Source organism: Raphanus sativus, chromosome 6 (genome assembly GCF_000801105.2).
Source record: "Raphanus sativus cultivar WK10039 chromosome 6, ASM80110v3, whole genome shotgun sequence".
In the NCBI taxonomy this organism is placed as follows: Eukaryota; Viridiplantae; Streptophyta; class Magnoliopsida; order Brassicales; family Brassicaceae; genus Raphanus; species Raphanus sativus.
Window position 1 is genome coordinate 49,053,999 of NC_079516.1, and position 24,813 is coordinate 49,078,811.

The following is a 24,813-nucleotide window of genomic DNA, read 5'->3' on the forward strand; positions in this document are numbered from 1 at the left end:
CTATTCCTAAATCGGAATTATAAAGGACTCAAGAAAACGAGAACTTTATACTTCAAAATCAAGAAACTTTTGGTTACCATATTAATGATTTGACTGTTTCACGGCGTCTAGTATCCATGTTAATGATTTGTCTGTTCTACGGCTAGGACTACTGAATATTAAATCTCATTCACTCCCCTGGCCTTCCATGTTGGATTTGACATTTTTCGCCCAATTGAGAAACAAGGTGAATATGTTCATACAAAAAACCTGATCTTTGTACTTGTGCTGTATACTTGTATGCAATCTTTTTAAGAACTTTTGAAGTATGGGAAAATTAGGTTAAAATCATAACTAGTGACATTTTAAAATAATCAAAATAGTTTAATTCAGTATTTTATATGAATTGGAGAATGTACATCACTTTTGGAAGCATACTAATCTAATATGTATGACGTATATGTTGGCCAGCCATATTTTTTTTCTCAACTTCTACTTTGCATTAACCAAATGTTTTACAACTTATGTTGGCCAGCCATATAGATTTGACTTTTGAGACACATTATAAATGATCAATTACATGACATAGGATAAAATGGTTTTTTAATTGAAACTGCAGGATAAAATAGTTTATTACAAGTTAAATAACTCAATAAATCTAGTCCTTTAAAAAAAGATACTACAGTAGTAGAGTAAGTAAAACGTCAAATTAATGCCCATGCTGTCATGCATTTATATACGTATACTTATGTTTAAAATAAACATTCAACAAATTCAAAAAAATCTCAAATTGTTATTTTTTTGAGAACCAAGAAATCTCAAATTGTTTCTGAGCACCAAATTAAATATTTGTGCAAAGAGTTTACTTCTCATTAAACCATCACAGTCCCCACATGCATCCTTTAATACCAATCCCAAGCAGACACTCTCTCTCAAATCTATTTTATCTTTACAGTCAGAGAGAGAGACAGAATCACAAAAGAGACAACAATGGCGGTGAAAAGCAAGAAGAAGAAGATGGTCCTTAAGGCAGTCTCTGTTGTAGACATCGGTTGCAGCAACTGTAAGTTCCCAACCTTGTCTTCTTTTTTCAACCGTTCCTCCAAAAAGCCCCGCCTCTACTCCTCTACTTACGGCCACGGCCACTCCTCCTCCACCACCACCACCACCGTTTCTTCCTCCTCCGCCATTCCCTCCACCACTCACTGGTTCTCCGACAACACCTCCTCTTCCTCCTCCGCCACACCCTCCGCCGCTGTAGCCGTCGAGAAAGACTCCGATGACCCTTACCTCGATTTCCGCCAGTCTATGCTTCAGATGATTCTCGAGAACGAGATTTACTCCAAAGACGATCTCAGAGAGCTTCTCAACTGCTTCCTCTCACTCAACGAGCCTTACCACCACAGCATCATCATCCGCGCTTTCTCCGAAATTTGGGAAGGAGTTTTCTCCGCCGCCGTCAAACGCCGTGGCAGCGTCCAAGAGTCTCCCCTCGTACGTCATCATGGGCCGTCACGGGCCTCACGTGATTACCATAATCACCATTACCACTGATCGATGCAATGTAACTCTTTTAAGTATTAACTAAGTATCATGCCATGTCACCAATAATGTATTGACACGTTGCTATCTATTTTACCTACTACCGATGTGTCAATATATTATTGGGTTTGGGCTTTTTAAGTTCTTATCTTAGCTTTGGGATTTTCTTGTTTGTCTTTGAACCAAGTGTAACGACAACAATGGTAGAATGTTATGTAAAATGACCCTTCGTTTTATAAGCTTTTGTTTAAAAAGTCTTCGGATATTGTTAAAAATAGACATGCTTCTGAAATTAAAACCACATACGTTTTGTTAAACTATTACAAGTATATAATGCATCTTTGACGTCAAACTATCTTACAGTATCATCTTTTTGGGGGTAAATACTAAGTACTTATGTACAAAAAACTTGCAATACAAAGAAAACTCGTGTCTAGATGTTATCTCTCTCTGGTTCAAGAAGTTGTATTTGCCAACAAAAGAAGTTCTATTTAGATTTTCTTCGGAAACTTGTATAGTATATAGCATCATAGATAGTTTCATACGCTAACTAACAAGTAAAATGTAAATGCACGAAGATAACTGTCTAGAGTAGAGTTTCGAGTTTCACTCATAACACGCAACCGGTGATCAAGGAATGAAGAGGAATAATGCATTTCTTAATGTTCCTAACAAATTTTACCATTCATTAGGAATAGTCATTCCTTCTCATTCCTTTTATTGTAGAGAATTAAAGAACAAATTTATTCCTCAGTAAATTTGATATGGAATAACCGTTCCTCATCATTCTCATAATTTTATTCCCATCAATTATTTTCCTTTTTGTTCCTACTATTTCCGAGATGGTCACCAGTTAGATCCAAAATTAATTGCATTCCCTTCTGGTTAGAGGCAAATATGCTTCAGGACTAATATGAACTTCGATAAATTAAAAGACTATCGTAATAAAAGCAGTTTAGAAATATCTTATGAAACTATGCTACATATTATGGCAACAAATTTTCTGGCTACAGCCAGTATACAGATAATTACGATCGAATATTTATAATATTAATATCACTACATGCTTATATGTTGATTTTTGTAGTTGTAATCGGCCAAAATCGAATAACAACAGATATTTCAAAGATTTTGCGCACTCGTGACTTTCATTTCGATGACGACGTGAACCTTCCGAAAACAAGTCCACGTGAACTCTTTTTGTTTATTTATCCTTAAAGTACGGATGTGCGGAAACTTAAGATTGTAATAATTTTTATTTTTTTAAATCATCTATACTATCACGTAAGACACTGTCAAAGAATGATGAATGTACGAAATGGGTGATAGATAATATTTTCAATACCCGTAAATAAAAAAGCTTTTATAGCCGAAAAATTTAGGTTTATTATTTTTGCAGATATGAACCACATGTCTTGTAGAAAATCTATAATTAAACACTATTTCGTTTTTTTCAAATAGGCCATTAGAACATCTCCAATCAATCTTTATCTTTTCTTTTAAAATAAATTATTTAAAAATAGATATAGATAAAATCATCTTTTTTTTTCAGTTTCAAAAAAAAAATAGATATAGATTTTATCTCTTATATGAATCTATAGTAGATAGATACTACCCTTTTTTTTGCTAAAATAGATAGATACTACTTTTGAAAAAAAAAATAGAAGAGTGTTATTTATTTGTAGTATGTGTTGGATCTAATTTCGGTCCATTAGACTAATGAGCCTATTTCGAGAAAGCAGGTCGCAAAGGAGAAGCCCGCAAGAGAAGTTCGATGCGATGACGAAGTCAATAAAGAAGACAGAGATCGTCGGTTACGGAAAGGACGGAGTCGAGACTATAAAAGAAAAGAGAAATCAACATTTGAGATACAGTGAAAACCCTAGAGAGAGTATATTACACACTTTTACCTTTCTTACTTTGTCTTAGATCCCGATCTTGATCGATCTCTTTGTTATAGTCAATTTCTTTGCTATTCCTTGTAATCGACTTCTTATTCAATAAAAATCTATTTTGTCAACTGATTTTCGATTACATCGTTGTATTCTAAAAATATCATTGCCTACATTTTTTGTCATTCCCGAGTTTACTTTACAAACACTACAAAATATTGTTCGTAGATTTTGGCTCTGCAGTATGCATTTGTTGGAGTAAAAAAAAAACAATTTGGCTTTGGTGTGGAGCCAAAGCGTTTGTATGGTAGTTTGCGGAGGAGGGGACCAGGCACTAGAAGAGTGCTCATTAAGGACTATCATCCAACATGTCAAATAAGTATGTCTTCGCGTATGTACATGTCTTAAAACTAGCAACGACATATTTTGTGCTAACACATGTGCTAGCTTAAGATGTATCAACATGTTGAGACCTAATGAAGATGAGCATTCGGCATCAAGATTGCAACTAACAGCACACCAAGAGTTTGGCCGTGTGCTAATATATCTTGAGTACCAATCTTGAATTGTATATCAGTCTTTAAAGTTAATACTTTTGTTGCCAAATTCAGGCTGTATACCGATTTGTTGACGTTGCTAATACATAAGAAGACGCATAACATAATTAAATTGACTACCTAGCTATACTATTAAAATGTACTTATTTCCAGTAATTTATTATGAGTGAACTCTGCCATCAAGCGTGTTTCAATTACTGAAAGTTAGAACTGATCTTTCATCTTTCGTATTGTGGGGTCCAATACAAAATACCAATTGGGGGGTAGGGTGCAATACATTACTCTTTTTCTTTTTTTGTTCAGTCATATTACTAGTGTATCAAATAGATTAAAAATAACAAAAGCATTTCTCTGAAACAAGATTGTATTAAATGAAAACACTGTTCGTTTACAAGTTACTAATTGTAAACATGTATATATTTCAGAGTAGAATCATAACTTCTTTTCTCATTTTTAGGTTATACTAGTATATTACTAGTTCAAATAGGAAAATACAATACTAGTAGTAGTATAATAGTACTAATACTTCTATTCCATAATGTTTCAGTACTGCCCCACAACAATATTTTTCAATATTTCCATGTATTTCTGTAATGAATACACTATTCACAGAAAAGGAGAGAACATGTTGGCCTTGGACGGTAAAAGAAATGCGAGAGCATTGGGATTTGATATTCGTAATAATTAGAAACAGGGTAATAAATAGCGAGGCAGAAACATCAATGTTCCATTTTACTACAGCATATTTACTTCTTCCTCTGTCTTACTTATTTATGATGACTTATTTTTCTTCTTTCTCTGTGTATTCTTATTCATCATGACTTTGTTTTTTCCTATAGATGATGATATGATGCTGTGGACGACGCTTCTTACACCTTCGGATACGATCCATCCTTTTAAATATTTGTAATTATTAGTTCTCCTAGTGACCCACTCAGTTCTACAGACATATCAAGAAAATTACATTTTTTCTGTCTTGAGATTTGACATTGGTCCCCAAGTAACTTAATTCTTCACTCTGTCCCACTACATTTCTGGTTCGCCATCAGCTTCAACTAAACAATGTTAAGAACTTTAACCGCTGGAATACTCAGCCAAAGACTAGGCAACATTTCTAAAATCCAACCAAACACTGAAAGAATAAACTGTGCGAATCACGAATAAGTATTGTTTGACCAAAAAGGCCGAATTGACAATAAAAAAATTATAAGTTAATGTTCTAGTTAGAATATAAATATTCAATTTTTTTAAATCGTGCTAAGTGCTGCTTTTATTACATTTTAAACATCATTTTGAGTTTTATATCTTGAATATAACTCACAAAGAAAAATTTCAATATATTTTTATGAAATTTTATTACCATGATATATAGTTAACAAACTTGTTTTCCATCGTATAAGAACCTTATTCACACATCGTTTAAAAGTTAATATTGGGTCTGAATGTGATGCAGAAGAGACATGGGAGAGATGCAGGAAAATTAATCATGCAGTTTGATCTGCATTTGTTCTCCATTCACAATTAAATTACAGAACAACAAATTAATAATAAAATATTTAATGAACTGCATGCAGTTCAATTTGTGTTTAAAAAAAACTGTCATGCGAACAAAGGAAAAACGAGTCTAACTAAATACTGAGGTTCAATGGGTGAATTTCATTTTTTTTTCTTTGCTGTTTTTTACCTATAAATGTTACACACAGATTTATTTATTTTTTAAAAAAGGAAAAAACAGCACTAAATAATTTTTATGCAATATTTATATAAATAAAAAGCATATATGTTATAAAACTCAAAATATAAATAAACTAACTACAGTGGTGTACAAAATTTAAATATCGATGGACAACTTTATAAAAAAAATATTTTTATTTTTTTATATCACAAGAATAGTTCTTAATGAGAAAATTATTATAAAATATTTCATTAAAAAGATAAGATATTCAAAAAAAAGATAAAATATTTTTATATCATTTGCTTTATAGATATGTAAATTAAAAAACTCGAATTATATAATTGTTTGGATAAAATAATTTTTATTTTCAAATTTGATATTTATTTAAATATAATAATTTATTAATTAACTTGATCTGCATTTGTTTTTTTTATCTACATTTGTTCTGTTTGATCTGCATTTTTTTATCTGCGTTGTGTCATTAGTAGGTGAAAAATTAAAGCCAAAAGTAGACGAGACACTTGGTTATTACTCCCTCTGTTTCATTATACATGTAGTTTTAGCCAAAACTTATTGTTTCACAATATAATGTATTTATATAATCCAAAGTAACTTTTGCATTAATTAGATATAAAATGACCAATCAGATAATACATACCTTTTAATTATTAGTTGAATTTGTATATTAAATGCTATTTTTCAAAACTAATTATTTTCTTGATACTAACACTTTTAACTAAAATCACTTACAAATAAAAACAGAGAGGGAGTAATATTTTAAGCACTCCCTCTGTACGTCCATTCGAAAACGTTATTTAACTAGTATTAAATTGTTCATGTATGATACGAAGCTCTTTTAAAATTTACAAACTTTAAAAATAAAGATCCAATTTCAACGATCTCAAATCAAACATGAGATGTTTATTAATATAATTGCGTACACCCAACTGAAAAAATAAATGAGAAGTTTGAATAAAATTATTTCTATTTCATCATCCAAACAAAATAATTTGTAACCAAATATATCACATGTTCTTTTTCTTTGAGTGTCTTCTTTTTTTTTCTATCAGAAGCCACTTTGTTCGTTTCAGACACCTGGTGGATGGTACCAATTGGTACTTGGTACCACTACAAAATCTAAAGTTCTGATCATTACTCAGATTAGAAAGTTTTTTGGGTAATCAAATATCAATTCTGTAAAATGGTTTTCAAAAAAAAAAAAAATATCAATTCTGTTTTAGGCCAAAGACATGCATGTCTGAGCATAATGACGTCATATATATGTATGTATAGGTGTGTTTGTTTAAGCAATTCTTATTTATTAACCTATATTATATTTTCAGTTTCTGTTTAAATTGGTTCAATGGACTAGACTAAGTTTACCGGTCATGTATATAATTTTTGTGGAATCAAACCAACCCATATGTTTTTAAAAATAAGAATTTGACCGATCTGACAAGGTGATTCTTCAGTTTGGTTCGATTTAATTAGAAACACTGATCCATCCACAAAGGTTCGGGGCCAAAAATTCAATAACTAAAATATGTAACTCCATCTGCACACTGCAACTTGATCCAACTAGGCTTGTAAGTTAGCTTGCAAGCCACATACTTATAACATAGTATGAGTATTAGTATTACTAACACATTCATATTAATGATGAACAAAACAATCAATGGGTGCTATAAATATATGACCCAACTACCAAAAGTAAAGATGGTAATCAATATTGAAGTAAAATTCAGATTAGACTAACAAGCAACTAGTAATAATGATGACCTTAGAAACCTGTGAATATGAACACGAAAAGTAAAAGAGCAATAACGCTATGAAATTAATAACGTTATGAGATTCTCGTGCTCCTCCATTAATGACATCTCAAAACTTCTGAAATCTTTATTGTCTCTAAGTTAAAGGTTTTATTTGGTTATTGGATGCAAATTTCCTTTATTTATTACCGAAGAAATAATAATATAGGTTTTTTTTTAATAATTCTGGTATCTGGGCAGACACATTTCCAACTATCCTCCGAAAGTGGTCCAGCATTCCAACGGAAGGGATGTTAAATCCGTTGTAGCCAAGGCTCGAATCCAGGTGGCGGACAGTACAGCTGTACTTCCTTTACCACTAAGCTACGAGCGCTTGGTTATAATAATATAGGTTAGGTCTCTAAGGACTAAAGGGTATGTACATAGTTTCTCATCTCACAATCTGTATACTATTGCAATTTGGGTTTAGGTGTTTGAAGATTAATGTGTTACTGATGGAAAGTTTGAACATTTTTTTTATTCATCCTGTTTTAATATAGAAGTTGTTTTCTTTAGAAAAACATTCCTACATTCCTAGATAAAACTTTAACTTTGTTGAGAAAATGTATGAATCGTTTTTAGTTTATATCAAATATACTTTTAAAAAATAATATTTTGAGTTATTTAAAGTAATTCTTGTGTAAATTTTATATATCTTATGAAAACAGCCGAGATGTTATAGAACTGTAATTTTAAGAGGATAATAATATCTTTGAAACCCACTAAGGATTTCTTAAAAAAAAAATTGGTTGATTAAAAAATTAAAAAATGCACCAATCGTGGACCGTCACGTGTCGGTGAGGTCCGCGAACAGTGCAGAGATTTAACGAAAATCGGTCTTTGTTTTGTGGTTTTTATTACCCGTTTCTTAGTTTTTGGTGGGGCTGCTATAATTTTAAATATTTTTTTTGCTAAGGATCCTTAAGGACTCAAGGATGTTGATGGTCTAAAACTACAAATTGGAATTGGCCACACTTGTTTATGGGTTTGAACAATATGGGCTATTATTTAAGCCCAAAGTTGCTTGTGAGTTGTAAATTGTAATCCTGTTGTTCTTGTTCACTTAATTTTCTATCATTTGGTAAGTTCAAAATTCTGTTTCAGTAAAGAGAATTAAAGAGTTGAAACAAAATTTTCTGACCAACGATATCATATAGAAGTCAACATATTGGACGGTGATGTGTAAAATTAACCTGGACGAGGCCACGATCGCAAACGTGGGTCGGGTTGTATATGATTATTTAGAATTCAGACAAAGTAATAGACACACTGCAGGTTTTTTACTTGTCCAAAAGTTTTAGAGAAACCCAATACATATTTTCTCACAAAACAACTGATTTGAGACTACAAACCCAATAACTGTATCTCCATTTCCTAGAAATCTAATCTATTAATTTAGGGTTCTATTTTTATCTACTATTAACAAGTCATAGTAGGACCACTTAAAGAATTAGTCAATATGACATATTTGATTATTTGTATTAACAATAAACCAACTATAAATATATTAACAATAAACCAACTATAAATTTGATTTTTTTAATTATAATAAAATCTGTTGAGAAAGAATCTAACAAAATCTTAGTTTAAAATTTAAATATTTTTTTTATAAATAACACATTAATATATTTCGAAATTAGTAATATAATATTATTATAAGTAAATTTAACTAAAACTTATTATAAAAAAGAAAATAAAAAATTCTTTATACTAACTTTTTTATAGATTCTATGATATATTCCGTATTATATAAAAATAGAAGTGCTATATGAATTAAATATTAAAAATATATTAAATAGGTAAATTAACAAAAAAAATATTTTATTTTTTAACTTAAATAAATTATTGATCATCATTATAATGGATTAAACTTCGAAAACTATATAATACTTTTATATTAAGATAAATGTATTAACATAAGTTAAAAATTATATTTACAGCCATACATTATCTTTTTATTTATTTTGAAACTATTAGCAATATATTGCTTAAAAATGTTTATATACAAAAATATAATAGTATATAATAACCTTTAGTTCATATACTATTTAAAAATATGTTATTAGTAAAATATGAAATTTCAGTAATTCATTTAAAATATTAGTGACAAAAATCAAATTTTAATTATAAATTTTATTTTATTTTAATTGTAAAAAAAATTTTGATAAAAGAATTAAAAATATCACCAAAAATTCAATATTTTATAAAATAATACAGTAATGTAGTACCAAAACAAATTCAAAATTCATGTATTATTCCAAACTAAAATAGTTGTGTAATTTTCCAAAGTTGTCTCGAAAAAATATATTATTTTGAAAATAAATATTCAAACTCAAAATGATAATATTTCAAATTTTACAAAAGACAAAATCATGGATAATAAAGATTAACTTTTGAAATGTACCTGAAAAAACTAACTATATATGTTGTAAAAATTTAAAGTAACCTAATGTTTTGACGTCTTAATTTAAAAAAAAAATAGAACTTAATATCATAACATCCAAACAAATATCCTATATAATAAATTTAATAAAATAGTATGATAGATACTACTATGTATAAAGTTTACTAAAACAATAGGATTATATTATTTAAAATAAATAAATCCCGTAAAATACTAAAATGAGATATGTTAAAGTATATTTTCTTAAACACAACATGTAAATATAATTATTTTAGTCATATTTATTTTCTATAATATAAATAAATAAAATTTAAAAATGTATTATATGCAAAATGTTTAAATTAAAGAAAACAACATAATTTGAATGGGGTTCTCTATTTGAGTATTTCATATTTTTATTTTATTTTACCTAACTCGAAAATATATTAGTAAGTAATAAAAATTAATAACAAAGTAAATTTTTTTAAAAAAACCATTATATATTAATAATACTGAATAAGAAATATAAACAATAATATGATATAGTAATACAATATATAACACTAAAATAGAAATTATATATTTAAAACATTTTTAATAATATAAATATATTTAAAAAATATAAATATATCCGCACGAACGTGCGGGTTAAAATCTAGTTTAACTTATGTTGTTAATTAACACATTTACTTTTCAAATAATATTGAAATTTTATTTGTTCAATTCCTAACCGTTTCGTTAGCGAGAGAATCTCCGATGTAAAATTTTATTTTTTTCGAGATGAAGTAAAAGTAAACATAAATTAAAATACTCTAATCATGTTTCATTTCTCATTTCACAATAGAATACTAAACAAATAAAAATAAAATATTTTATTTATAGAGTAAATCTATTATAAAGTAAGATATGTAGTTGGGTTAAAATTTCTTTTATTTTATACTCTATTTTACTCTATTTTATAATTAAAAATGAAGTGAACTTTGAGATAGCCTAAAAACTAAAACGTTTAATAATAGTTATAGTTATTGAATCTACATACTGCTATTATTATTTATTTGAAAATAGAATTGTTTGCATATTGTATATACATATAATGAAATTTCATGTAGTGATAAAGAACGGAAATATTATATAAAAATCATGAAAATATAAGATTTAATGTTTTTTCGACTGTTAAATAACAATCATACAACAATTATAACCAAACGAAAATTAAACAATTTAAAGAAGATCTGTAGCTGTTTTTTTCATAAGTTAGCCTAAACTACATTGCATTAGCTGCATATGAGTAAATGAAGAAGAGGCAACACCAAGTAGGCAAGGAGTGTCGCTTGATAAGATTGAGATTTCTAATCTTCGCTTGAGATTTGGTCTTTTTAATAAATGTCCTTTCAATTTCGAGAGAGCAAAACACGGCCTAAAATTGTGGATCCCAACCATTTACTGTGTTATATGCTAATATATATTTTTTCCTTTCAATTTAAATGTTGTTATATAGTAAAAAGTTTACTATAAAATAAATATCATTGTTATGTAAAATAATTATTAATAATATTCTCTATATTATTTTTTCATCAGTCGAAGTATGATTATGGGTATAGATAATTATATTTTTATTTGATAATAAACAAAATTAATTTTTTTAAATTTATATGCACAAATTTTAAATAATAATTAAAATGAAATGGATGAAATATTTTATTATTCCCATTATTTATTTTTAATGTATATATACCTAAACTTTGAGGATAATCTAATCACTTATTGCATCTACAAAAGTGAATTTGTTCTCTGTTACCAGATGCTAACAAAAATCCAAGAGGTGAATTTTTCTTTTATAAAATAGAGAGGGTGATTAAAAATATTTTTAAAATAGCTTATAATACAAAAAGTTCGAAGCTTCGCTGAGGTTTTAATAATCGCTACTGCGAAAGTTAATCTCGAAGGTAGCGATCACATCAATTATGTACCATTGTGCAACTAATTAACATAAGTACGTGTTCGTCACATGATTAAACTATGTACATGTGACCGCTCTTTAAAACTCAACCTTTTAAAAATCAAGATTCATGAAATACGTTAAAAACGTCTTCTACGCGTAATTATATTGCATTGTCTTTCGTTTATGCAATAACAAACAAAATGGTAACTAAGGGTCCTATTGGTTATGAATATATAGCTTTAAATCTTTTTTTGTAGAAAAAAATACGTAGACTTTTGCTGTACTTTTAGATTTTATTACTATATAATTTTATGAAAAATTATAAATAAATATACAAACTATTTGTATAATTTAGGCTATTCTAAGAGTTGATTTTTTAAAAAGAAATACTAAATTTTGATTGTTTTGAATTTAATACTGTAGAAATAAATGAAGATTTTAACATTATCTACAACAACTATTAATCATACTCTAATATTCTGTTCATTTTCGAAAGGTCTAACTTAAAAAGAAATTTAAAAATATTTAGAAATATTTGGTTAGCTGATTATTAATAATATATATTTTTAAGAAATATTAAATAAAAATATTTGGATTAATTTAATATTACTGATTGATAATTACTAAAAGTATATAATAGAAGAAAATAACTGTGATTTAACTGTAAATATTTACTGTATTCTTCAAAAGTTTCATCTTTTAACAACGGCGGAAATATTGTTTTGTAAATATGTTAGTCACTAAAAGTATGTAATTTTGTTATTAGATGTTATTAAAACTTCGAACTAATTTAGGTGACTTTTGTTTGGGTTTTTGTAATTTTGTTAGTTTATAGAATTTAAATTCTGAATCACAGTCAAATTAATGACAGATGGTTTCCTTATCATTTTAAATATGTGTGGAAGACTTTAAACTAAAAAGAAACTGATATGCAGGACCTGTATACAGGAATATCTTCCAGCATCTAATATTTTGTATTATTCTACATTTCTGGGTATCTTTTGCAGTCACAATTATTTTTGGATTTACTATGAACCAAGTCTCTTATAAAACAAAAAACTGCTCTGCCATGCCATATAAAGAAACGACTGTAGAATTCAAATCCCATGGCTTTGATAAGATCTATCAAGAAACCAATGCTGTAGATTAAAAAAATACATTCATCCATCGAGATATATTATTATTATTATTATTATTATATTACTATTTTGAACTATTGAGTTTGAGGAGGGTGTATAATTAGTGGATGATACACAAGTGTATCTAATCCATCAAATTATCTGGATTCACCAAAAGTTTACTATTTGATTAAAAAGATGAATGATACACAAGTAGTCTAATTTTTTTTTTTTTTGTCTTTTATGAAAAAGGTGGATGAACCACTAATGTTTCTACACACTTGCTAAATGGAGTATTTCATCCACTTTTGTTTATAAAACATTTTTTTATTTTTTATATCAATGAATTTTTATTTCTTCCTCATTTATAATAATACTATGTTTATATGACATGTAAATTCATTTATATTTATTTAATGTTAAATGTTATTTTATTTAAGTACATCAGTTGGTTTTCATATGTACACCATATTTTCTATATATAATGTATTTTTATTTTACATCATACTTTATTTTTAAATAATATGTTATTCTTTTGTTTGAAAAACTTCTGAATTTTAAAAGTCATTGAGTTAATTAATATAAACTCAAAACTATTACCAAAAATATAACTATATTTTTTAAATCACCCAAATAGAAAATTATTTTAATGTTTAAAATAATTATATACTTATTTCAATTTATTTTATTATATGTTTAATATAAATTATTATTTATTATATTTATATATTAAATTTTCTAAAAATATTATGTTTTTAAGAAAAATTGATAACTTGAACTAGTTATAACAATATATTTTATTTATTTGCAATATAAAATAAATTCAAAACAAATATTTTAAAATAATTAAATATAATTATAAAATAATAAATATAATTATTTTAAATTGATTTTGAATTGACTTTACACCGCTTTTTATCAAGATATAATTATTTTAAAATATCCAAAATCAGATACATATTTAATTTTAAAACTAAAAATAATAATATATATGTTTAAATAATTCTCTATTATATTTAATATTTTTTATTTCTCATTTATAGTTTTCTTTTTTAAATAACACATTTAATAATGAAAATAAATAGTATTATAAAATTTTATATAAATTAATTTAAATCTTACAATGCTTTGAACCACTTTTTTATCAACTTTCACCTTTCAAACATATGTTTTGAACCGCTTGATTCATATTTGAATCGTTCAATCCATTTGATCCATTCTTCGAGTATAGAATTGTGTCAAAGACAGAAAGACTCACAGTCCCGCATGTCTCGTCTTAAACCCCAACCTGCCGTTCAAGCGAAGATCTTCGCTGTTTTCCCGTTCTCGCTTATCCAACGTTCAAACAAAGCTAAAATTTTATATTTTTATACTAAACCTCCCCTAAACTTTCTGATCCCATTCCAAAGAATGCCAATTTTTTACAGGAGAAAATGGTCATAAGAATTTGGTATTCACAATAATTATGACATATATGATTATTATTATTTTAACAATAAACAAAAAAGTAGTAATGTCATAAACATATATGTATGTACGTTGTGACAAAAAAAAATCAACTAACCGGTTATTTTCATCAAATAAGATTGTTCGATCGGATTATCATCAATCATCCTTTTTTTTTTGTCAAAGGTTTTTAATTAAACTAGGCCGAGGCCCACAATATTACAAGCCCGCTACAGAGCAGGAAAAACAAACAGTATCCAAATGGGCTACAAAACCAACAGGCCCAACTTGGGAAACCCTAATACTCGAAGCACTAAACGACGCCGGCTTCACGAAAATCTGATCTTGAGTGGAGGCCACGTGTTATCATCCTCGGAGATGAGGGACACGCGTCGCTACAGCCATCACATCGTCACCGCTTCTCACCCTCACCGCTTCTCACCATCACCGACGAACCACGCCTCGATTCGTCGGAGCACACCGGAGTTCATCACTCCCTTAGCTTCACCACAATCATCTTCATCTCTTGAGGATCTATAAACCAGGAAGCATCAATCGCCGGAGCGAGAGCTAAACCTTTAACAATAAACATCCTCCACAAAAGATGAAATGTCGCGCACAACAACACCATTCTCGACGGAGAGCTTCCCCGTCCTCGACGAGATCTCCTCCATCACAACCCGACCAGACCCATAAACTAACAAGATAAAAACTAAAATTAAACCCTAAAGCAGAACTAGGGCGCCAAAAGCCGACGGCGCAAGGCAAAGAACCGCCTTCACACCCCGACGACAGGACTGGAGTCGATGGATCTTTAAGAATCTCCACCTCCCGGAAGAAAACCGGCGGCGACGGATCTATAGTAGCCTCCATCTCCCGGACTCAACCCTTGAACTTGCGAGTCTATCTTCTCACGCCTTGAGCCTCCCCCGCATGCGTCTTCCCTCCAAGCGAGGAACCACCGATGAGGATAGCACCAATCCAGAGCTCGGACAAAGCAGACGGTTAGAGAAGACGAAGAAGAAGCAAAAGGAATCAGCTTGACGGAAAAAACAAAGGTACCGGCGGCGGCACGGACGCTCACGCGCCGGCCGACCGCCGATTCCGAACTAGATCTCTTTTCTCTCTTTTCTCTCTTTACTTCTTACCCTCTTTTGCATCAATCATCCTACAAAAAGGAAAAAAAAAGTCGGCATAATCTAAATATTAAGAAGTAAACACAATAAATACCAATATAGCAATATTCAGCGTAGTGTTACGACTCTGCACAAATACTCGATTAAACTAAAAATACAAATTAAGAAGAAATAAAGAAAATCATTCTAAACCAAAATGTCTTTAGTTTTCTCATCCATCTCTAACAACGAAGACAACGGCAAGAATCGTACGGACGTGGATGAAGTCTCATCAGAGGAAGAAGATGAAGAACACGACGTGTAGAACGACAAAGGTGATAACGGAGATTCTCCAAGACTTATACTGGTACAATAAGAAGTGCTTGCCTCTCCGGCGGCGGCGCGTGACGCCGAAACGCCGTCCACGTAGTCTTTGGCAATGTTGTTATTGATGGGTTCAATAGCGTTTGGTGCTAAGTTCAAGAGTAGATCGACAAAAGCGGCGAAGATGTATCGATGGCTGGTCTTGGCGTTGACTTTCAAGAACTGGACAAGAAGATGCTCGAGGCTTCTCCAGTCGTGGTGAAGCGAGTGTACCTCAACCATCTCCTCCATGGATCTCTTGAAGTCAGAGTAAGGGTCGTTTGATTCCATGGACAAGAGCAAGAAACCTTCCTCCTCCTCTGCTTCTTCTTCCTCTTCTTGTACTCGCTTAGTTGTAGCTTCTTCGAGTATAGAATTGGATTCTCCTTTGCTTTCGAAGATGAGTCTCTCTGAAGATCTTAGCCCTTTTATCACACTCTCTATCGACTCTTTAATCTCAGGTTGGTCAACCTCCTTGTCTTCTTGCTCGTGGAAGGGGTTGCTGAAAGTGATGGTGGCTCTGAAAGAAATGGTTTTGGGGATTTGATGACAAGAAGGCCATGCCCATGATGTGGAATTTGTTGATGATGAAACTGAATTTGAATTTGAAGAACACAAAAATGAAGAGTGGTTCTTGTTTACAAATGGGATTTTCATTTTTTCTCTTTTTTACTTTCTTAAGAAAAATAGGACAAGAAATATATTTTTTTATTTTAGTTTTTGCTTGGGGATTGGATTCAAAGTAAGAAACTGAGAGAGTTAATGGAGTTTGGGAGGGAGGGAGGGAGGAAGATTTTAAGGGTTTGAAGAGGGGGTGAACATGCATGGGGGCTTGGTGGGGTCTTTCTTTACTTATTTTAACGTCTATATATTTATTTATTTGCATTTATTTCTTTTTTTATTTGGTTGTTGTATTAAATTAATGGCTTCATAATTTAATGTTGTCTGGTTGGGATTCATTCAATATAATTAAGTACTACATTTTTCCAGTTACGCTGATTTCGTATTTATTTTATATATATTTATTATGCTTCAGAAAGATCCATATTTTAGAAAAATAATTTGTTTTTAAAATATATATTTTATTTTTTTTTAAGTATTATTAATGAAAAATTATTAACTTCAAAAGAATTAACAATATTTATTAGTTTTTATTGGTTAAAAGTTATAAAAATTGTTAGTTACAAAAATAATACATTTATAATCGAAATTTAATGTATTTTTAAATATATGTGAAACATTTAAAATATGTATTTTTAAACAAGTAATAAATGATTCTACTTTCTTCTTTTCGTCCTCCTTTCTCAGAGCTTTCTTCCAATCTTAAGAGTATTTTAAACTTTTTGAAACGATGCTAATGAGGTTCATTTTATCATTTCAACTGGGTATCACAAATTATTGAGTTTTAATTATCCAACAGAGTTTTAATATTTGTTTAACAACATCGTTTACCGTGTGGTATACTATCGGTGAATGCACAGACGAATGGCACTAATATTAGAAATTAAAACTATTTTGAAAGTTTTCTATTTTTTTCCTTAACTTTGGAACTATTTTGAAAGTTAGCTAAGTGTCAATGACCGCAGTTTTAGAAAGTAAATTGAAACTTTCCGTACTAGGGGACTACAAATATATGTTGCACGTGGCATAAAAAGTAATTGTGATTCCTAAAGAAAGCAGGATATTAGGTCACATTAAATGTTGAATTCAAAATTTTAATTTACTATCGAATTCATTTCTCTATAAGTGAGCATCTTATATGAAACCGATCTACCGACTGAATTCCACAAAAGACTTGATTATGTCGGGAGATCGGTTTCATATAAGATGCTCACTTATAGAGAAATGAATTCAATAGTAAAATAAAATTTTATGTTAAAAGACACCAAACTTGATTATGTTATAGAGGTAAAGAGTTGAACCCTACATTTTCTTTTGAGAAATCAACCCTATCTTCTTCTTTTTCTTTAAGAATAATAAAGACATCTCTTTTATTTTTCATATTATTAACTGACTAATAAAAATACATCATATATTTCTAATACAGAAATTTTTTTCCTTTTCTCTTTCTTCTATATTTTTTTTGTCATCAACAACACAGATTCATATAGACTCTGCATACCAAATTAGAAACTCTGCAGCCATGTGAATAACGAAAGACAATTGTTATCTGGCACTGTGCGCTATATTTTTAATTGTTAATAAACCGTTAATAGTCCACAGTTAGATATGGGGGTGATTGGTTGGATAGGAGATGACTTTAGTTTTAGTTTTTATCTACAACCTTTAAAATCATCAATCATGCTTTATGTTGGTTTTTAAAACTACAGCAAAAAAAATTAGAAAAAAATTGTTGTAACATCCATATTTTCTAAAACTCTATTTTTTGTTGTAGAAAATATATTGTTGTAACAAAAAATTTTAAAGCTACATTTCTTAAATATAAACCGATCACTCCCTTTTTAACATCTAGATTAGAAAACTAATTTAAGTTTGGTTTTTTCAAAAAAAGAAAAATTTAAGTTTGGTTCTTTAACTTTTTTTTTCCGGTGGTTCTCTAACTTAATCTGTGTTATTTACTTTTTCTCAAAAACAGAAGGGGATGGAATAATTTTTATATTTTTCAAAAATATAATTGCATAGGAATTTACATAAAACGCAAATTAAACCATTTTAAATAATAAAATATTAGCTACTATTCGTTCTATATTCTAGTACACCAAAAATTCGAAACGAAAGAGATATGAATAAATCCATAACGTTAAAATCATACTTTTCGAGATTAGACTTTAAATATAAGTCAATGGATTAAAATGAAAAGATGAGGTAGACATTAATAAAAGAAGAAAAACTCAACAACCAATTAAACCAACAAATCAACTAACTAACTGACCAACAAACAAAAGATATGACGTCGATTTTAAGAAAATCTGTTAAATCAGACAGTATCCAATTATTCTGTATTTAAAACTAATTGTTATTACACGTCTCCTCCCCGAACCGGAAACATATCTGGTGTGTTCTCTTTCGTGGAATCTGCTCGCACCTGAACCCTATTTACATATATTTATCATTTATGATCACCACAAAAAAAACAGTTAATTACATCACTTAATTTGTATCACAAAAATAAATGATTTTATTTTAAATTACTTATTTAGAAATGATATAAATATAAACAATTTAAGATCAGTTATGATAATTGATGTTATTATTAATTAAATTAACATCAGTTTAATTAAATGATATAACTTTTATCAATTTGTATCACTTTGACAAAATTGATACTATTAAATAAATTTATATCATTTAGATAACTGATACATTAGCATTTTTTGGTTAACATCAGTTTTTAAAATGATAATAATCTTGCATCAGTAATAAATTGATACAAAAGATTTATATAACTATAATTTATATTATCATCAATTTAATAAAATGATGTTACTTTAAAAAACTGGCTCATTTAAACATTTGTTTCAATAAAACCTTTAAAAATTATAGCTTGATTTACGAGATGCAGTTACTATATTTTCTGCTTTAATTATTTTTTGTGGTTGTAGTTTAATTAGCCCATGATCTTCTATAAAGACTATAACTGTTTCATCCTAACTACAGAAACTTATTATTTTTCTGTCAAGATCTAATGAGTTCTGAACTTCTGATCATAGCATCATTCATCCGTTCCTCTGCCTCTCACTTTTAAAACTTTTATCAGTTTTGAAATTTATTGTTCTAGTCTTATGTGATCTATAAAAATAATCAAAAGGTATTCAGCTTTTCTTTTATAAATCGTGATGAGGATGATTGTTTTTCTTTCATGCAGGATGTGAAAGGAAACTAAGAACTCCTACCTCACGAACCTGTTGAAAATTTTCTGGAAAGGTAATGATTTTCTTTTGTTTTTCTTCTAAGTCTTTTTTAAAACTATATTTATTTTCTTCTATTTATGGTTTAAGAATTTTTTTTTATATTAGGTTTCGATTTCTTCAATGACAAATGAAAAATCTTCTGCAAATCTTAAGGAATACAAGTTTCTAGGAAATGCTGCTGAAGGAGAATGCTTCCGTGAATCTCTTAACTTACTGAATCAACTCAGTTTTACACCAGCAATAAGGATTGAAGATGAATATAAAGAAGAAGAATTCATTTTTTGTTACAGTTTTTCTCTGAGTTTATATTCTTTTATTTTGTACTTCTTTTTATTTTTGCCATGTTCTTCAGATTGTTAGTCAATGGAAAATAATAATAACAAGTTGTTTATAGAAAAGATTTACTTAGTTTATTTAATTTATTTAATGACATAGTTTTAATATATAATTCGATGGTTAAAATTTTATAATTAATAAAATTAATTTCAAAATTTTATAGAAATTTGGTCTATTTATTAATAAAAATATAAAACTTAACATCAGTTATTTTAACTGAAACAAAAATAACATCATTTTGCAAAGCCGATGTAAATCTTAACATCATTTCTTAGAACTGATACATATTGATATCATTTATAATAACTGATGTAAATATTTCATATTTTTGCATCAGTTACTAATAAAATGATGTTAATTATTTGCATCACCATTTTCAGAGTCACTTAAATAAGTGATGCAAAATTATATTACATCATTTATAAGTAATGCAAATATTAAAAATAAATGATGTTAAATCATCTTTTTTTTGTAGTGGATGTATCTAAAGTTCTTTTTTCCTTTCGACTAAAATGTATCTAAAGTTTTGCATCATTATAATACGTACGCATGTATTTTATGTCCATAGTTATCATAACCAATGGTTGAAGAAATATTTAGTACATCTATGATTTATTGGTCAGAGTCTCCGAATCTCGAATGTATTGTTTTTTCTGTAAAATGCAGCACATCACACATATAAAGACATGATTAAAAAGAGTTATAATCATAAATCGTATCAGTGAATTTATATTAAAAAGACTAAAAAAATAAGAAAGAAGTTGATCACTCTGTTGTATAAAAAAAAAATTTATATTTTATAGAAGGGAAGGGCCATGTGAGTCTCTCCCAGTTCCATTTCGCACGTACCTTTCACACACGTGCCTCTCACGCATCGCCAGTAGAGAGATTGCGACACGGGAGGAGAGATATCTCTATCATGATCATATCTATTAAAAGAATTAAACAATCTAAATAGACAATTAATATTGTAGAAGTAGAAGCTTCGAAATAGTTGTACAATTAAAACTGGAGATATCAGACAAATCATGTGGATTTATTAAAACCAAGATAATGATAGATGTTTTTTTTTTTTTTTTTTTTTTGTCGACTACCCATTTAAATTAGATCAAGTGGATAACAGACGAGCCGATTCTCCGAGGAGCCTCTCCATCTGTCCGGGTCTGATCTATATGGGAAAATATATAGCCTCTGGTCCTCACCTCTTTTGCTAATGCATCAGCACGGCCATTCCGGTTCCGAAGAATATGAGAAAGGCTCACATCCTCAAAACCTTCCTGTAACTTCTGAAGCATCTCGACCTCTATTTTGAATGATGGCCACTCCATCGGATTTGTGGTTATGTCCACTAAGTCCGAACAGTCCGTCTCGAACCGAATCGAGGTTATCCTTCTATCTCTCATACATGAAGCCGCCCAAATTAAGCCCTCCATCTCAGCATGCAGAGCTGAGAGGCTCCTATAGCATGCCCGTAATCCGAAGTATTCAATGCCCATTTGATCCTTGAGTCTCCACCCTAGGCCACTAACGTTGCCATCATTGATCCATGATGCATCAATTTGACAAGTAGGGATTCGAGGGATCCAAGGGGGCATTGTCTCAACCTCTGTAGTAGGAAGATCGTCGGCCTCCTCGGTTTCCTCGTCTTTTTCATTTGCTTTACTCCAACATTCTGCCTCGAGGGACGCCTGTCGAAGAGTGTCCATGGGAGATATGTCTTTCCCGTTGAAGAGTTTGTCATTCCTCGCTTTCCAAATGAACCAACAGATCCATGGAAAGGTATCAAATTGTGGTCTCAACGGAGCCACTTCTTTTCTCTTCCAAAACAGAAAATTCATGTTTTGATAGATGGATGTACTCGGGAAGTAACCCGGAAGGGACGGATAGTCCGATAAAGCCCACATTTGAAGGGCTGGAGGGCATTCGAAAAGGAGATGATTAATTGACTCCACTGGGCCAGCACATCTAGGACAACTCCTATCGGTGCCCAGGTGTCTATACGTGAGCCTCTCTGCCGTCGCCACACAACCCGAGATAGCCTGCCACAAAAAATGCTTCATCTTAGTTGGGGCCTTAATCTTCCACACCTTGCTTTGCAGGCTCGTTATACTTGGTTCTAGAACCATTTCATGCGTAAGACTCAACTTGTTCGATCGTAATAGGTCATATCCGGTTTTAACTGAGTAAACTCCAGACTTTGTGTGATTCCAAACATATCCATCCGGGGCGCTAGAGCGAGAAATCTTTAGCCCAAGTATCAAGGGAATATCGTCTGGGTGAAAAAATTGATGTAACAACTGTATATCCCACTCCTTGGTATCATTCCTAATAAAGAACTGAACAGGAAGTTGGGGAAGTCTATATACAATGTGGTCGGCAGGTCTAGGTGGTCGGGCCACTGCATCCGGAACCCAAGATTCGCTCCAAACCCTCGTATCTTGGCCCGTACCAATTGTTTTCCGTAATCCCGACATGAGAAGAGGTTTAGCAGCCATAATACTACGCCATCCATATATGATGGTGAGTATATACGCCTATCTTCCAAGGGAGAGGTACCATTATAGTATCTTCCTCGTAGAACACGAGCTAGTAAGGAGTTGGGATACTGAATTAGTCTCCACAATTGTTTAGCAAGAAGCGCTATGTTGAAGTCATGGAGATCACGGAAACCTAGTCCCCCCAAATCTTTGGGGGTACAGATCTCATCCCATGCTATCCAATGTAAGTCTATGCTGTTTTGTTTTGAGCTCCACCAAAAGTTCGACGTTGTGCTCCTTAGTTTATCGGTAATGCCTTGTGGAAGCAAATAACACGACATAACGTAAGTCGGAACTGCTTGAGCCACAGATTTAATTTGAACTTCTTTTCCTCCTTTAGAAAGGAGTCTTGATGACCAGGTGTTGACTCTCCCGTTGAACCGATCTTGTACGAAAGAGAACACTTTCATCTTCGAGCCACCTATCTGTTCTGGTAATCCGAGGTACATCCCCATGCCACCTTCTGTAGAAAAACCTAGAACATCTTTTATGCCTTGTTTCCGGGACCACTCCACTCGATTTCCAAAGAACATCGATGATTTCGACGTATTTAATCTTTGTCCTGATGCCTTCCCATATATATCTAGAATGTCCATGATCTCCTTGCATTGGCTTAATTCCGCCTTACAGAAGAAAAGACTGTCATCTGCAAAAAGAAGATGAGAGATCCTTGGGCTCGCTCTCGCAACACGAAGCCCCACAATCTTCTTCTCCGCCTCCGCTCCATTTAGGAGTGTGATCAAAGCCTCAGTGCATAGGATAAACAGAAAAGGGGATAGAGGGTCTCCCTGTCTTAACCCTCTCATTGGTTGGATACGCCCTCTTGGTTGCCCGTTGACTAAGACTTGATATGAAACTGACGTGACACAACACATAATGAGGTCAACCAGTCTTTCATCAAAGCCCATCTTCAACATCAAAGCTGATAGGAAGTTCCACTCCACTCTATCGTAAGCTTTACTCATATCTGTTTTGATAGCCATGAAGTCTTCCCTGCATCTCTGGTTCGTCCGTAAAGCGTGGAAATTTTCTTGTGCTATCAAAATGTTGTCAGTAATCAACCGTTTTGCCACGAAGGCAGATTGTGTCTCCGAGATCAATCGCGGGATAACTCTCTTAAGTCTCTTGCATAGAAGTTTAGATATAATCTTATAACTGACATTACAGAGGCTAATGGGCCTGAACTCAGTCATCTCTCGGGGTTTGTCTGGTTCAGTAATGGATCGAAGTTGCCCGTTGCAAAGAAATCTCGGACAAGGCTAATAATGTCTAGCCGCATCTCCCGCCAGAACTTCTGATATAGTCTACTAGTCATACCATCTGAGCCGGGAGCTTTGTCCGGGTTGATATCAAAGAGAGCTCTTCGAATTTCCTGCTCCGACGGTTCCTCTAAGAGTAGCCTATTGTGGGTACTAGATACCTTGGCCGAGATAAATCGGAGGGAGGCATCTAGCTCTGTCGGCGAAGAGGTAGAGAAGAGATCTCGAAAGTATTGAACAGCCACGTTCTCCACCTCAATGTCACTCTCTACCAGCTTCCCATGTTTGTCTTTTATGCTAATTATCCGATTTTGGGCTCTCCGTTGTTTTGTAATGCCATGATGGAATTTTGTGTTCCTGTCGCCATCTCGGTGCCATTGGTCTCTACTCTTTTGTTTCCAATAAGAGTTTTCTTCTCGAAAAGCCAAAATTAGTTGTCTTCTCAAATCGTCTAGTTCTTCTGATGTAGTGGAATCATCATCTTGGGCTAAGTCGATCTTATTTTTTAAATCTTTTATCAATAAAGCAGAATTTGTAAGGTTTTGCTTTCTCCATGAGCTAATTTTATTTCGACATGAGGTAACCTTTTGGTGAAAATTCCTCATTGGAATTTCATCAAATTGTCCCCATCCCGAGACAACTGCTTCCTTAAATCCTGGCTTTCCGATCCATCTCTTGTCGAAACGGAAATTTTTTCTTGTCCTCCTAACATGCGACTGAATTCGTGCTACGACTGGTCTATGATCTGATCCCCATCGTTGTAAGAATTCCACAACAGAGTGAGAAAATAATGCGTGCCATTCTTCGTTCGCCACTGCTCTATCAAGTTTACATTTGACTTTTCCGGATTTTCTTTTTCCCACCCACGAGAAAGAATTTCCTTTATATGGAAAATCTAGCATTTCACAATTTTCTAACATGATTCGGAAGGGGATAAAAGAGCTCTCTAAACGACGCCTTCCTCCCCTCTTCTCATGGTTTCCGATTAT

At 31.2% G+C, this 24,813-nt stretch overlaps 2 protein-coding genes and 1 long non-coding RNA gene across 3 annotated transcripts; 2 read left to right on the forward strand and 1 right to left on the reverse strand.

The window, feature by feature from the left end:
- Window positions 1-843: 843 nt before the first annotated feature.
- LOC108809638 (transcription repressor OFP6) lies at window positions 844-1,779 on the forward strand. The gene has a single exon (XM_018581787.2). It carries the CDS (start codon window positions 970-972, stop codon window positions 1,531-1,533), a length of 564 nt encoding a protein of 187 aa, XP_018437289.1. The 5' UTR covers window positions 844-969; the 3' UTR covers window positions 1,534-1,779.
- A 13,749-nt stretch (window positions 1,780-15,528) lies between these two features.
- Window positions 15,529-16,586, reverse strand: LOC108809861 (transcription repressor OFP15-like). Its single transcript, XM_018581996.2, has one exon. It carries the CDS (start codon window positions 16,475-16,477, stop codon window positions 15,665-15,667), a length of 813 nt encoding a protein of 270 aa, XP_018437498.2. The 5' UTR covers window positions 16,478-16,586; the 3' UTR covers window positions 15,529-15,664.
- A 2,803-nt stretch (window positions 16,587-19,389) lies between these two features.
- Window positions 19,390-20,090, forward strand: LOC130496277 (uncharacterized). The gene is made up of 2 exons (XR_008935389.1): window positions 19,390-19,705; window positions 19,798-20,090. It is a non-coding gene; the product is annotated as an uncharacterized LOC130496277 (long non-coding RNA).
- The last annotated feature ends 4,723 nt before the right edge of the window (window positions 20,091-24,813 follow it).